The sequence below is a fragment of the Spea bombifrons genome, chromosome 1 (assembly GCF_027358695.1).
Source record: "Spea bombifrons isolate aSpeBom1 chromosome 1, aSpeBom1.2.pri, whole genome shotgun sequence".
NCBI classification, from domain to species: Eukaryota; Metazoa; Chordata; class Amphibia; order Anura; family Pelobatidae; genus Spea; species Spea bombifrons.
Window position 1 is genome coordinate 59,547,900 of NC_071087.1, and position 16,932 is coordinate 59,564,831.

Sequence of the window (16,932 nt, forward strand, 5' to 3'; positions counted from 1 at the left end):
TGCTATGTTCGATTAACATCAATTTACCTATTTTATTTCCTAGGAAAGTTTTTTTAAACCTTTAAGTTTTCTCATTTGTGAATATAATCTGCTAAAGAATTGTAAAATATCTTTAGATAAATGGAAAATGACTTTGACCAAGCATAATCTAGTTGAACGCGCCTGGTTTTTAAGAGGAGGGAAATGTAATTTGCACACTGTCCTATTTGTGGAATCATATAGCATTTTATTCATAGAAGCAGTATGTGAAGACACTGAAGAGCAAATATACAGATTTTTTTTCACTGTAAGAAAATTCCTGCCAAAGCTCAGTTATGGCTTCATGGTGCTTAGTTAATTTGCCCCTTTATCTCTATGCCAAACCATTATACTCACACACCTTTTACTAGGCTCCAGCAATGAGAGTTTAATAACCATACTTTAAGAAGATGTCTGCAACTTATCAACTAAATGAGTCTCCTCAAACTGAGCCAAAGGTCATTCCGCGCCTGCACCTTCCCCGACTAGGTGTGATAAAATACCAGTATGTAAGAACAACTGAAAAATGCTTCTCTGGAACTTGTCTTTAATTGCTAACACCTTCAAGAAAAAAGAAATGACCTTTTTAAACAGCAAGACAATGCTATAATGGCTACTTTTGACAGCCTCCTCTGTCTTTCTCTTTGGGTTCTTGAACCCTTACTCATCTATGGACTTGATAGCCCCCTTTTTTCTTTTTCATGTGTTACTCTTAGGTATTTGTCGGGTTTGGATTTTTGGGAGTGTTTTTTGTTTGTATGTATAAAGGTTAAAAAAAAAGCATGGAAAAAACCATGGAATTTTTAATACTGTTCTTTTGGAGTATTTTCATCTTCTCTGTACCCCCTTGGCACGAAACTTTACTCCTGGGTGAAGTACCTATTGTCTCTTACTAAGATAAAGATTATAAAAAAATATATTTTTTACTCAGGAATTATACTTATAGCGAACACATTAGCCATTTTCGAGACATAGATGACACATGAGACAGACTTGATAAATGATTCAACCTCACAGGTACTGCAGATAATAGAAATAAAAAGGAGTGCCAGCTCCATTGTAGTATTTCACCGACAGTATGAAAAGATTTTGACTGCAGCAAAATTAAGAAACAACTCATGGTAATGTGTCTCCCACTAGGTAGCAAAAGTATCCAAAAACAATTTTAAAAATCGGCCTAAACTTAATATTGCTCAGATTTTATCACCATGGACAGTTCACATGTCATACCTACGTATGGTATCAAAGGCAATCATAAATTAAGCCCAAGACTATTTCTAGCCACATCTATCCCTTTCCTGCCTTTGTTTATGCTGTCATATCTGAGACAGGCTCTCCTTCTTACCTGCAACTTCTTCAATATCTTAATTCCAACCTCAATTCACTTTAACTTGTTGCCTTTGATCACACACACTGTCCCAAAATACAAACAGGCTACTCACCCAATCTCTGCAACAGCTTATCCATTGACGTTGTTTCACCCACTCTATCCTGTGGATCTTCATGTCAATCCCTGCAGACTTTCCCCCTGCTTTTATCCCATCCACTGCAGCTTGATCATTCCGTCCCTTGAAGACTACCGTATTTCCACAACTATTGGGACTATTTCCCAAATTTGGGAAATTCCTTCCTGCCACTATGTGTCTCCCTCCATTTAGTGTACCTCTACTCCTACCACAGTCTCTGTCCCTGTATCCACTTTATCCAGCTACTGCTGCTCTTCTTCAGATATCCCCCTCCTCTGGTTCAAGGTGGCATGTGAGGGTCTACAGGACACAGCACTGAGAGTTCCATCTATGAAACCCTAGACCTGCCCTGCAAGAACTGCATGTGCACTGTGTGCTTGCCCAGCACTCTTTATGTAGCACCTCTGTGTACTAAGCAGTACAGGCGTGCAGCTATTGGCCTTACAGGCATCCTTTCCCGCTCATTCCAGTGAATTCCAGAAGGAGAGTTCATGGGCATCAGTATACTCCCTCTTATTTATAGACGGAGTCAGAAAAGTTACCAGATGATCTTTGACCACGTATGTGTATGCCTACAGTCTTTTCTGCATAATATTATGTGTACAATTGTGAATACCATTGTGTGACACCATAGAGAAAACACCTGGCAACGTGCCCACCATTCCAGTATTGGAAAATATATCAGTTATCTGAAATAGTCTAGCAGTTATGTTAGGTAAAACACGAGGCACAGGGTATAAAAACACCACTGCTTACGGCAAAAGAAAACATTGCTGTTGCATTGCACAAATGTACACAACAATACGTTTATGTGACCATATGTATAGAGAATTCAGGGAGATAAAGACACACAGGATATTTGTGGGGATTAACACAATTTTTCAATGGTGTAATATTTGTAAATGGTTATTTTAATGATTAATTTAATCATTATCTAGATTTGACTCAATTGTTCTAAATTTCTTTGTCAGTTTAATTGTCACTTCCATTTCTGACAATATTTAATGTTGGAACACATGGATAGATAAGTAAATCACAGCAGCCACAAGCTATTAAGTGGCAGCAATATGACAATGCATCATTTATTGTAGTCAGTAGTAAGCTGTGTCTTTCTGGAGTGCACCGGCTTTGTTCTCATCTAAACCATTTCTGGTGCCTACTGACATAGGAGCCGTTGGTATCCTTCACTAACAACTTCAACAGTGACCTGTGACAGTACGGAACCTTTATTAAAATCTGTCATATACTATTTTGCCTATAACCAAGGCCTTATAGTTCTGATTTTGTGAAAGTATGTACTGTTATTTCACTGCTCAATGGCAAACGCATGGCCTGAGCTTGCCATCTTGTAAAGGCATCATCAAAGACAACTAGAGGTCTATTAGCAAAAGAGAGCGTTGACAGCAGAGTTTTCAGGAGAGTTATGGTTTCAGCTCCCTGGCTTCACTACAAATTATGAAGAGCTACACCTAGTAAGAGTCTGCTGCAGGAAGAGCTTGGCTGGCCCTGTATAATGTATGGTTAAATGGGTGACATGTCTCCAAAGTCTCCTCACTCATTGACTGATGCATTATGGAGGGCCAGCTCAGCATTTTTACTAGAGAAACATGCCAGTGTTGGCCCTTCACAATGAATAGTAAAGTGAGGGAGTTAAAACCGAAAACTCTGCAAACTCTTCTGTCAACTATCCCTTTAGTGAATAAGCCCAAGTGTAATAAGGAATATCGCGGAACAGTTTGACTCAAGCCTTCTTTAAAAAAAAATCTTACTAACTATTAGACTTGTGCATTTGGATTTGTATGAATTGCAAATTTACCGAATTGCGGCAAATTCAGAGATTCCTACAAAGCCACAAGGTACACACCATGCATCTTGAAGTTTAAAAACTTTTATATGGTTCCATTCAGTACTATCTCCGTATGGCATTTTCTTAAAACATAAAAACATTTATTGGTGTGGTATAAGGGATCACAGAGAAGACAACTAGAAATAGTCTTAAGTTTGTGAACACATGAACATCAGGATTGGAATGGGATAAAGTATTAACAGGAAATTTTAGATTCCCACTGCATCAAAATGTGCACACCTAAAAACGGACACATCAAAAGAAAGGAGCTTATAAGAAAAAAAATACAATAGTAAATCCAGTGTGTACTGCTATACACATTATGTGAACTGTTTATCAAGTTAATCCAAACACTCTTGGACATATCTCTGCAAACAGTTCAGGCAACTAAAGGTTTAAGCATCTAATATTTGGTTGTAGAATCTCCCTGAATCCCAGAACACAGAAATCTGCAGGTCCTTAATGAGTCCACTGGATAGGTCTATAAATCGGCCACCTCCTTCCTCCCCACTACCCTTATTTTGATGTACTGCACATCCTTAGCTGCGTGTGTAATAACATTTTCCAAGAGGTGGTTGGGGAGTTGAGTTTGCTTGATCACAGTTAAAGCAGGGGCCATGCTGGTTTGTGACTCTGTGGATAGAGAGGGGGTGGGCTCCTTTCTCTGCAAAGCTTGGGTAGAAATCAATACAGATTCAGTTCAAACCAGCTATAGATCAGGTCTCTGAGCAGCCGGCTGTATATAACACACAGCACAAAAAAAAGAGAATAAAGATGGTTGGCAGAGTCAATTTTCTGCTCCAGCAATGTGAACAGAATCTGCCATTGTACAGAGTAGCGAGCATCTGAGGATACTGGTTTTATTATAGATGGGTACATAAAAAAAAAACAGGTCTGATGGTTTCTGGAAGAGACTATTGGGTTCTAAGTAAATGGTTTAAGCATTAAATATGTCTTGTCCCTGTTAATGAAAACAGCAGTGCATGGACACCCTATGAGTTATTATTTATAGTATCAACATGTACCGCAGTGCTATACACTATAATGAGCTTACAAGCAAGTGCGTTTTCCCTAAACCAAACCAGAAGGTTATCGTTAGGTAAAAGATTAACCCTTTTAGGTTAATTAAGAAGCTACGTGGTTGTAAATTGGGCACAGGCAACCAACCACATATCTCGTATGCGGTGACGCTCTACACTTGTGCCAAGCAAATACATACACATTTTAAAATGACACAAATTGACCATTATTTTAATTTAGATTAGACCTTCAGGATATTTAAATATTTTATGCGTTTATAATAATAGTATAGAGCTCTAATATTTATTAACACCCATATTTTCCATTAGGGCAATTTTATTATTGTTATTAATTGGGTCTATTGTAACGAGCCCAATGGACTTATCATTGCATTTACGTAGCATTATTACTCAAAACCAATTGTAACATTTCTAATAAAATTGTCAGTTTTGTTCGATGAATTAAGTAGGTATGAACCAATAGTATAAAAATTGATAAGAAATAGATTGTTTGAGAAGCCCCTCCCAGCCTTTTTTTCCGTAAGTCCAAATTGTTACATGATTTACGACTTGTCATGTCCTGTTTGCCCATTTCTACAGCGTTGCAGAATATGATGGCACTATATAAATCAATAAATAATAATAATTCACCACTAGCTTCGGGTTACTACATTCCCCAGCCACACACTGTTGCTAGTGTTTGCCGATAAGGGCTAAATAATGGAAATGTAATGTTTATTGAGATTTACCATGATCAGAGTTGTAACACCCATCAACAAATGCAGAAATCTGCTTATGTTCACTAATACTGAAGCAGTGGAGTCTAGGGAATTAAAAAGCATTTAAGTATTCAGCAAACATCTGAGCAAATAATACATTTTAGATAACACTTCACTTCTATGCATTGACTTCCTAAATTTCCTCCTGAACATGGTAGTGGTTCTACGTTGTTTTGTGTGCCATGTAGCAGATATGCAATAGACTGATAGCAAAACCAGGGCAACTATACAAACTAACTATACACCTATATATAAAAAAAAACAACTGCTAACATTATTCAGGACCCAGCAAAGACTTGTCATACCCCTGTATACATAGAAACACAACTACTGCCAGCCAAAAGGCTATACATATAAACAAAGTCACTGCATGATTGCTTAGATGTATGGTTACATTGAAGATTGATTGGCATGTATTTAGTAATCACGTGAAGTATTGAAAGATTACATTTCACACAAAGAAATAAAAGCATCTCAAGCACTGAAGTTAAAGGGTGACAGAATGGAAGGACCTGAAGCAGTAACAATTACTTATTTGGTGTTAAGGTACATAAAATAAAAATAATACAAATATATACAATTTAATATAAAAAAAAAAAACACACAAGCAGCTATTTTTTTCTAAGGCTATACATTGGTAACATTGTACATGAATCTCCATGCTCAAGCCTGGAAGAGACTCTGCAGGCAGCTCACAGCTTGATGGAACAGGGGTGATATTCAACACATGATTTACACTAAACCACACTGAGCTGGACAGGCCAAGATGCTTTCATCGACGCGGTCATAGCTTGCTCAATGTTATACATCTAGCGTTTTGTGTGGAAAATGCTAATGAAATGATGGGAATAGGTTCCCACGAGGCAGAATGCAGTATGGAAGTTATTCTCTGAGGCAGCTGAGCTTTCTGGTAATCCAGTAAAAGTTTCCACTCGGTGAATAGACCTAAGAAGTCTCTCAAGGTCATTGACCAGAGAGTGCATACAGAGAGTAGGTGAAACAGGGGCTTGTAGCACTGGGTTGAACTAGATAAGAATCAATATGAAAATAATTTTTTTAAAAAAACCCTTCTGTAATAATTGCATGATTTTCTCTTGATGCAACTAAGAGATTGGTGTATTTAAAACTTGAGAAAGGTCAATATTTTGATTATGCTCTACATAGTTTATCAGTGCTGCCTTTATCAATTTTATGATAATGGTCACCTGCCAAAAAAATGCAAGGGAACCTTTCATTCATTGCATTTTAGGTTTGATGTCCACCAAGGAAGACACTTGGTACATATATTATGATTAAGTGTGCTTATTTTCTCTATTAAAACACAATAAAGCAAGGAGATAGTTTGCAAAGTGCAAAAGGAGAAAACATTAGGTCAACTCAACTGGAAAACAAATAGAAAATACAGGGAGTTCTAGGTAAGGATGATATAGACATGAAAGGCTTCTAGGATTCAAGGTCAATAAATATTTATTGACCTAGTTTTAACTTCATAGTTTTAATAAACATATTTAAAAAATACTACTATTATTTTTCTACTTAAAACTAGCATTTTCTGTGGACAGATAGGCCATTCCACATGGGTGTAGGTCTAGTTGTGCTTACTATAAGTCTAGACTTGGGGCAGACTTATGGTCTAACCCATTCTCTAACAAAAAAACACTGCAACTACAAGACATATCATTTATTTTAAACCTCCCCCCCCCTCAAGCTGCAGGCAGAAAAGACAAAATGTTGATTACTTGAAGTAAGGAATATTACATTTAATAGGGACACTCCAGCCATCATATGCACTTGAATGCCCTGTGCTAGCTCCTCTGAAAGCTGTATGCACGTGTATATTATAATCCCATTGCTATATGTAAAGTCTTCCCATTGATTTCATTAGGAGCACTTTCCTCCCACCGATTGGCTGTTTAAGTTGTGAATCAGTGACCAGAATATACTCCCATTGATTTAATTGAAAGTACTTTACTGCCACTGATTGACAGCATAAGCAGCCAATCTGTGACAGGAAAATTAAAATCATAGAGGAACAAAGAGAATTGTGCAGCATAGCTATAACATCTGTGTCAGATAAGGGTTTTACTTTTTATTTTTTATTTTGGAAAAATGCATCGTACAGAATACTTTAGTATGCATTCTTCTATAAGGGGTGTCAGGGACATTAGACTATGTTTTTAAGGGTGCTGGTAGTAATGTTTTTTCAACTCTGCAGTTCCATTAGTAAACATATTTATGGGTTCCACCTCTGGTCTACTGTATAGATTTTGTTAGTTTCCCAAATTCAACAGCTTAAGCTAACAGTGAAATACTGTTTGACTGCAATGACATTGTGCCTGCCTTTGGGGATTTTTTTTCAGGTGCCAGTTGACTATGGAGTGCTGTTATGATAAGGAAAAGAAAAATGAAGAATAACATTAAAACTCACAATATAGAAAATCAACAAGAACATTAACATGCATTATTGCATACTTATACAGAATAGGGAACAAATCTTGCAAATGTATAAATTATCAGGAGGTTGAGGGGTATTACCACAATGTGAGCAGACACATGGAGAAATTAGGAATCTTCAAGGTACCTAATTGTCAACTTTAACCTTATTGTTAAGTTATTAGCACTATGGACTCTGCTGGCACTGTATCAAAAATGTAATTCAGGTATAAAACAAAAGATTGATAAACATTCTGCCAGTTTTGCTAAATTAACATCTTTCTATGATGAAAAAGTTCTATAGAACCACAGTAGGCTTTGGTGGTTCTGATTTCAACCAACATAACTGCAGTCATCTCTAAATAGCACTATGCCGCTAGACTAACGATTTAGAATGTGTAATAATTTACAGATTATCACATTTCAATACATTTTTTAAGAGCATTATAGGAATATAAAAAAAAAGTTTTGTAAAGATACTTTCATTAATATTAAAATTATAAGAGCATTTCTAAAACAGAGCACTAGATATATATATATATATATATATATATATATATATATATATATAGTGCTGAAAGCATGCAAAGCTCAGATTCCTGGGAACAAAGAAACTGGTGGAAAATAGACATTGCAGAATATTAATAGGGTATATATCGTATATATATATATATATATATATATATATATATATATATAGGCTTTTTTAAAACAATGCATTCAAATCATATCCACCTACTTCAATTTTTAAAAAAACTAAAAGCATTCAGAGGCAGATCTGCTTTGGCACATTAAGGCGTAAGGGGAATAATTGCAATCAATAGTGTATACATATAAGCTTACAAAGAATGGTCTGGATATATTATGACAATCACTCAAATGAAAGGAGATATATCACAATCCAATAAGTGTATCTGCATTAACAAAAATCTGTTGCTTTTTCAAGCGTTGTCCCCAATCTGTGCTACATGCGATATGTGTGTACACCGATATTTCATATACATGTAGCATGTACATAATAATCATCACTATTAGGATAGACTACAAAATATATTTTATAACTGGTACACATAATGAGATCCACTTTTTTCTTCATTTCTCGCATATAACAGAATATATTTTATTCCCCCATTAACCCGTATCCTGCCGACACGAATGTTTGTTTATTTTAATTTCGGGGACAGATTCACCACTGCTGCCTAATTAACATCCAATCTCTCGTTTCTTGCCAAGAGAGATTCATTACACCAGCCAACTCTTAACACATTACAATTTTACTGTCTTTATAATCGGCACTGGCTGTGTGCAAGAATAAAATGTGACTGCGTATATCTCATTTATTTGAATTCTTTATAGCAAATTCTGGTGTCTTATCTAAATATGCAACGCATTTATATATATATATATATATATATATATATATATGTGTGTGTGTGTGTGTGTGTATATATATATATATATATATATATATATATATATATATATATATATATATTATATCCTATTACAAATTTACAATACTTGTTTCGAACTTGCAATCTAAACAATATTTGAAGAAGCCAAAGATTAAATCGATTCTCCTGACTGTGATGAATTAGGGATAGTAATTCGAATTTATTGATTCGACTTCTTGCATCCCCCACTCAAACCAATTTCTCTCTCCATATAATTACCAGTTTAAATGTAATCAGCGGATTGTATTTGTATGAGTATATGCAAATTCCTTAAAAACATTTGTTTGTTATATCCACACACACAGAGACATATATATTTATATCTCTATCTATCTGTCTATCTATCTATCTATCTATCTATCTATCTATCTATCTATCTATCTATATGTGTGTATATATCTATCTATAGATATCTATATATATATCTATATATATATATATCTATATATATATATATTGATATATATATAGATATATAGATATAAATGTGTGTGTATGTGTGTATATATAATAGACAGATGTGTGTATAATAAACACGTGGATATCGGTTTAAACATAGGTCACAGTGCGTGTGATGTTTGCGTATACATATCCATACAGATGATTAATAGGTAAATAGACATATTGATAGATGGAATATTAATGTTTCACTTTTTATGAGTGCCTGTTATATCCTAACACAATATGCATGTTGTATATTTATTATATCACTACAAACGTTTCCAAATAGCTGAAACCGACTTTTAAAAAAAACAAGGTTTTCAAGAATTAAAATGTCATACAAAGAATAACAACACATTTCTTTAGTAAATATCTGTGAGTGAACACAATTCGAAATTAAAATAAAACAAAAAAAAAATGCGCTTTATACATTTGCTGGGATTCTGCAGCAGGCGCTTTACCAGAGGAATTCCTCCCAAAGTTTTTTGGGAATTGATTGTGATTCTGGGAATTGAATAAGAAAAAAAAAGATTTCTGAGAGCAACGTAAATTCGGCTGATTAAAAAAAAAAAATCTGTAGGGGTGTGAGTATGCATATATATATATATTTCTATGTTTTTTCCAAGTGACAAACAATGTAGAAAGCAAATTATGAAAATAAATATACACATCATTCGAATATTCACTAACTCTTGTCCCCTTAAGGTAATATTGATCTCTCTCTATATATATTTTGGATTCATCAAATACATTGCTGCACATAGTGGTTTGTGTTATTTATTTTAAGTAATTATCATGCGATTAAGATTGGGTATAATATAGATCTTTATTATGTGCAGCACTTTGTCCAGTTCCTGTACATTGAACGTGTATCTTTGTGGTCTCCAGGTGATTATTTTTATATTTGTGAGCAAGATATAAAACTCAAACTGCTCAATTAGATTGAACAAGAGAGGTACTTAAAGAGCCAATTGTGGCAGTGTTTAAATCTTTATTTACCAGAACCTTGTAAAGCCAGAACAATTTGCATTCTATTAACTGCTTTTCAATAGGGCATTGACTGGAACTAAAGTATGCCACTATCCTGCCCTAATTACAGCCATCTGAATTACACTAAATGCATAGGAATACAGGACAGGTATTGCAGGATACATCACTGAAAAACACTGTGACCAGAAGAAAGATGGGGCACAAGGTACAGTAGATACAAGGGACAAGGACCAACAAAAATAGACAGCAAACTTAGAAGTTACAACTGTATTTCGGATACAGAATGTATACACATGTGTGTGTGTTGGAGTGTTGAGCGTCTTATTACAATTCTGTATCCGAAATACAGTTCTGACTTCTAAGTTTGCTGTCTATTTTTGTTGTGTGGAATCAAATATGTTTTGTGTGTGGAATTAAATGCTTATTATTATTATTAACTTTACTTGACTGTGGTTATTAAAAAGTCAGCGCACCTCTTCTGTTTTTGTACTAAAAAAATAAAAAGCCAAAAAAATCTCCACCTCTTCTATTCCGAGCTAAATTTCAGATGAATGAAATCATTGTGTGTGATGTCGTAAAATAGATGGCTAGATAGATAGATAGATAGATAGATAGATAGATAGATAGATAGATAGATAGATAGATAGATAGATAGATAGATAGTAGACGTGTCTTGATGAGAGTTGGTGGAACAGGAGAGGGACAGATCCCCAGTGGCCCTGTCTGTGTGCTATAGATAATTGATTGGATCTGCCATTTGTGAGATGAAGATGAGGCCCAATGTGGATCGATAAACCGATAAACCGAGGAGCAGCTGAGATAGAATCTAGGGAGCCTTTTCTCCCCTCTTATCTGCCCAGGGTTGGCCTCCCCTGATATATTTCTGATGCTTGGAGCTCCATGTATGGATTCCTCCTGGTTCCTCACACCTCGCTAACCTGGTACCTCTCACTAACCCTCAAACTTATGATTTTGTTCTTGCAGTCTCCTATCTGATTTTTTTTTTCCGACAAACCCTCGCTAACCTGGTGCCTTTTCTCACTAACCTCAAACTTATGATTTTGTTCTTGTAGTCTCCTATCTGATTTGTTCCGACAAACCCACAGCAGAAGCGCACGTTGGCTTCACAGCTCATCTTCTGCATTTCTCAACCCACCTGTTCTCGTCTGGATATCCCTCGTGTTGGGGTCTCTTTCAACCTTACTAATTCCTTATTACCCTGTAGATCTGCCTCACAATAATACATTCTCTAAATTAAAAAAAAGTCGGAAGTATAGGATACCATACGTGTCCCCTTTTCATAAATTTTGAAAAGCGAATTTCCTTGATCAGGATTATCTAGTTCAAGAAGAATGAGTTTTTGGCCCTTTATGGTGCATTTCCCGATAAAATGAATTTCTGGTTTCAATCTCCAATTATTCATTTCAGCCTATGTGATAATTATTATGTTATTATCAAAATATCTTTAATACGATCTTGACCAATAATACAACATGGATGAGTGGAGGATTGAAATATTTGAGGAAGGAGTGAGGCAAGACAGTGGGGAAAAATACATTTTCCCTTTACAAGTAAAGAGAAATATATTCTTAATGGACGGACATCATTCTTTCATAAGTTTTCTAGCTTGGCATGGAATGGGTTAATTGACATTCCACAGAAAAAAATGAGAAGCCAAACTGAGTTGGCACAATAAAAATGACAGGGAGAGAATAGTGAATGGATGGGTTTGGATTCATTATCAGTACTACATTTGATTAACTGTTTGCCAAAGCGCAGGTGGCATCACCTACATGTCACCTACTAGTGACAGCTGGTTTATGATTCCTGAAGCAAGCTACCAATCAAGTAGTAGAACACTGAATTTGTATTTATGACTGCATCTTCTTGTACCTAAATTAACTTTAGTGATTTTATTGTATTTATTTTCACACTTTTGAAGTATTTTGCGTTGGTTTTGTTTGCAAATAACTTACAAATAGTTAAATTGGTATACACAATGCTTTGTACATGAAATTATACTCTTACCTGCCAGCCTCAGAGCGGACATTCTTTGGAACTCTGGCTCCTGGAGCCACTTCCACATCCTCCTGAAGGTCTCTCGTCCAGACTTAAGCTTACTCCAAGGTTTGGGATTCCTCAGGAGATCAGACAGGGTTCCCTGAGACCTGCACAAGATCCTCTGAGCAAAGATGGCTTGGGGTATGCTGTACCTCTTCAACTCGGCCGTGATCCTCTGAGCCACCTCTTTGGTGTTAATCTCCTCCACTTGACCATTGCCACCAGCCTGAGACACTGAAGTCGACGCCTGCCTGTCCCTGTCACCGAGGATTGAGCCATTAGACGAAGCGTGATGATGCCCATGTGGATGGATTCCGTTCAAAGTGGGCATCATGCCAGGACCTGGAGCACCCAAACTCCTGGACAGATGGTCCTCGCTTCTGGAAAGCATGGCAGCATGGGAATCGAAGCCGTTTGGAGATAACATTTTGTCGTTGGTTAAATGTCCACCATGTCCGTAGGGGCCCAATGATTGCTGAGAGTTGTGCAACGAGCTTAGGCCGTTGGACAGAGGAGAGAGTGGTTGCCCCATGGTCGCCATGTCCTTTGGATAGTGACTATAGAGGTTGCCCATCGATGTTAAACCCCTCTCATCCCTCATCAAGGTGAAGCTCCCGCTTACGTTCCCACTCAATCTCTGGTGGTGGTGATGGTGGTGATGATGGTGATGTGGGTGATGGAATTTATCAGACACCGTGGAGATAGGTGGCAGGTGCTGAAGAGGGGTAAGCGTGGTGTAGCTGCTACTTAGGCTCATGCCAGATGGTGATTCGCATGACATGTTCATGGCTGGGTGCAAAGGACCAGCAAGGGAATGCTCGGATCTGTACTCCCCTCCGTCCAGGATGGAAGCCATGCTTGTCACCATAGCAGGTCGACCATGGGACACAAGGTTCCTATGGGAGGCCTGCCTGCTATGTGAGGAGCTCATCAGCTCCCCGGCTTGGGAATGGGACACACTGTGAAGGTTCCCTAAATTCTCCATTGTAAGTTCCATCTTCTTCACAGGATTCCTTGTGTTTGTCCCCTCCTCCTCCTCCTTTCCTTTCTTCTCCTTTTGCTTTCCAGGCTAATTCAGATTCAAAGCTTTGCCATCGATTACCTTCCCCTTTGCAGTCAATCCTGCATGACTTGATGAGCTCTCCTTGCTCCTGCTCCCTTTCTCTCGACCCCTCCTTCCCTTGGATACAATGGCTGTGTGTTACTGCTGGCTGGAGGTCCTCTCTCTCTCCCTCAAGTGATTGTGCTGGTCCTGGCTCTGTGGTGTGTCTGTTGCTGAAAAGGCTGCAGATAATATTGGAGCTGAGACTCAGACCTCCTGCTAGCCTCAGTCTCACAGCCAGCACAGCCTGACGTCAGCATCCCTCAGCTCATCGATAAGCACCTTTCCGTGTCTTACTCCTGATCGCCACAGAGTGTGAGGACCTGGGACAAGCCACCTCCGGCATTCTGAAAGCACAATGCTTGCATTATACAATGATCAGCAAGAACACCAGGTTTTAAAAAAATAACTCATCAAGGATACATCGCACACTGCAGTAACCAAACCACTGCATGTGTGTGTACATTACATTAAGGTCATGTCCTTTATAAATATATCAGCCTCCTACATGATGATACAGAAGTGTGCTTAAATACGATGTGAATAAAAGTGAAAATAGCATAGTCCTGCAGTCTACACACAATTGAATACATTTGTGTGCAGACATATATATATATATATATATATATATATATATATATGTATATATAGACACAAACATCCATGGATGTGTAAACAGAAACTGATGGAGTGAGCCAAAAACGCTTAACACAAAAGGCAACGCAAGAATTGGGGAACAGACCTGCCAAAAATACCACAGATTAAAACACATGAATGAAAGCACAGTCTGTTGTCAGACATCTGTCCCTCTGTCTTCTCATTCTTGCTGTAGTGGTATACATGTATGTGGGATGTGCCGTAGTTTATGCCCACACATTATAGATACACAGACAGAATAAAAAGAAGAAGAAATACAAAGAATGCAGAGATGTAATGTTTGATTGATACCTTGTTAAAATATGGGAAAAAAGGATCAATGATTATTGGACACAAACATGCAGTTCTATGGGACAGCAACTGTCATGGGGGCTTATTGTCTGATACTGTGCTTGAGAAGGTACTATGATGCAGGTAATATATATATATATATATATATATATATATATATATATATATATATATATATATATATATATATATATATATATATATATATATATTAGATCTACATCTCACTTTAGCCTTTCAGCTCTACAGTTTAAGGCAGTAACCATTCGTACAGACATTTGATACATTACAGTCTCAGGGGTTGCATACAGACACAGTGTATAATTTCTATAATAAATATGTACTGTAACTGTTTCAAAAATCTCAACCGAATCTAAACTAATTGAATTCTCATTTTATTACTTACAACCCACTCTCCTTTTTTGAAATCCCCTTCCTTTTATTGTACACTTTTTTTCCGTGATGGTTGCTAATATTAAAATATATCTGGGGGAAAATATAATGTGTTCAAATGTATTTTAAGTCATTATCGTCAATTGAACTTACACTGAAGACTCTAGTGGAGTTAACTAGCCATTTTTTTTTGAGCATCAGGGTGTGCTGAAGCCCTAAGATGTTATAGTAAACATCAATAATAGAAGGTCCTACCATTCAGACAACCAAAATACCACTAAATCTATTCATAACCGTATTTAGATGATATATGTGCAGTTTTCAACTGTGAGTAATTGTTATTGAATAGCTAAGTCTGTCTCTTTCTATTATAACATTCCAACGTATGATACAAATAGCCCACACACATAAACACACAAACACACACACACACACACACACACACACACATATATATATAGATATAGATATACATAAATATATATATATATATATATATATATATATGCACATACACAGACACACACACACAGACATATATATATATATATATATATATATATATATATAGATATAGATATACCTTTCAATATATATATAAACTGCATCACTAAACTTATAAGTGTAAATATACCTTTCAATACATCAGTCTCTATCCTTTAATCTATATTCTTCCACTCATCCCCTCTAGGACGTTTATATCAATACAAAAGTGAATTTACCGTATTTCCTATTATATTTCCTTTCCTCTAAGGTTCTCTCAATCTGCCTCCACCTTCCATTACTTACAGACTTAAAAACCTTCTACACCAACTCTTCTACCTTTTCAGCAGCCCAAAAAGTGACACAATGTCTGGATCCTTTTGTATCATTATTATTTTTTTTAAGTATGCTACAATAACCAAAAAATGTTTTAAATCAATAATACAACCAAATGAACTCACTGCTACAATCCACCAGTGTATAACCTAAGTACTAAAAAAATCAGACAAAATCTGGCTAGCAATTTTAATGTGTAGCTGGCACCAAGGTCTTGTTGTTAGGGGAAGTGTTATCATAAAACATATTTTCTTTTTTAATGCATAGGCTACAGAGAAGCACATCTCCTCCTGCCTCTTGTCTTGATTTTTTTCAGTATTTATCAGGAAACCTTGATTTGTATTGAAAAACATTTCAAAATGTATATCCTTGAATGTTCAGAGTGTTATTATCTAAAAGCCTGATTCCAGATGGATATGTCTACAGAATATTACTGTACTGCTCACAATGCATCTTAATCTATCAGCAAGATCAATACAATTGGTTTGGAAATGCAAGCCTCAGAGTGCAGCCTCTTTACTAAACAGCCATCAAAATAATGACAATGGTAATAATAATAAAAAAAAAACAAAATGCAGGAAAACACCAGAAAGGTGCACTGAAAAAAATGCACATTAATATGAAAGCCCAGCAGGGATCCCAGGTGCCATTTTAGGGGTTTAAATGATGGCTGAAAGGTAAGACAAAAGCTGGGCCTTGGGGATAACATACAAAAGTATCTTGTGATTCCAGCGAGGAGTAATCCTGGGCTCAGAGAAAAGCAGAGAATAAACAGATGAAGAAGATCTCAGGACTCTAGGGAAACTTACCTCTTTAGATATATATAGAGAAGATAATTAAAATCTATAGGATTTTCCTGCTTTTCTCAGGAACCTCAAATCCAGAGTCAGTTGTGTCTCACATTCAAAACCATTCAGAATTATATATATATATATATCTATATCTATAAATATATATATATCTGCATACAAATGCATCTGCATTCACAAAACTTGAATATTTATATTCAGGTCAAAAGATTAACTGAATTTTAATTTAGCTCAATGTAAAGTTGTGGGACATTACCAGTCGCATTTAAAGAGATTGTGGGCTTCTAAATGTTCACTGACAAAGCAGTGCAAGTCCTGAGATATGCGCGGGAAAAGGAGCAATATATGTATATT

At 36.4% G+C, this 16,932-nt stretch overlaps 1 protein-coding gene across 1 annotated transcript in view; it reads right to left on the bottom strand.

Annotated features, from left to right (window-relative positions):
* Positions 1 to 13,504, bottom strand: part of ONECUT3 (one cut homeobox 3) — a 31,486-nt gene extending 17,982 nt beyond the window's left edge. The window contains exon 1 of the mRNA XM_053455838.1: positions 12,475 to 13,504. Coding sequence (XP_053311813.1) covers positions 12,475 to 13,504 — 1,030 coding nt within the window. The remainder of the gene's footprint in view (positions 1 to 12,474) is intronic.
* Positions 13,505 to 16,932: the final 3,428 nt, after the last annotated feature.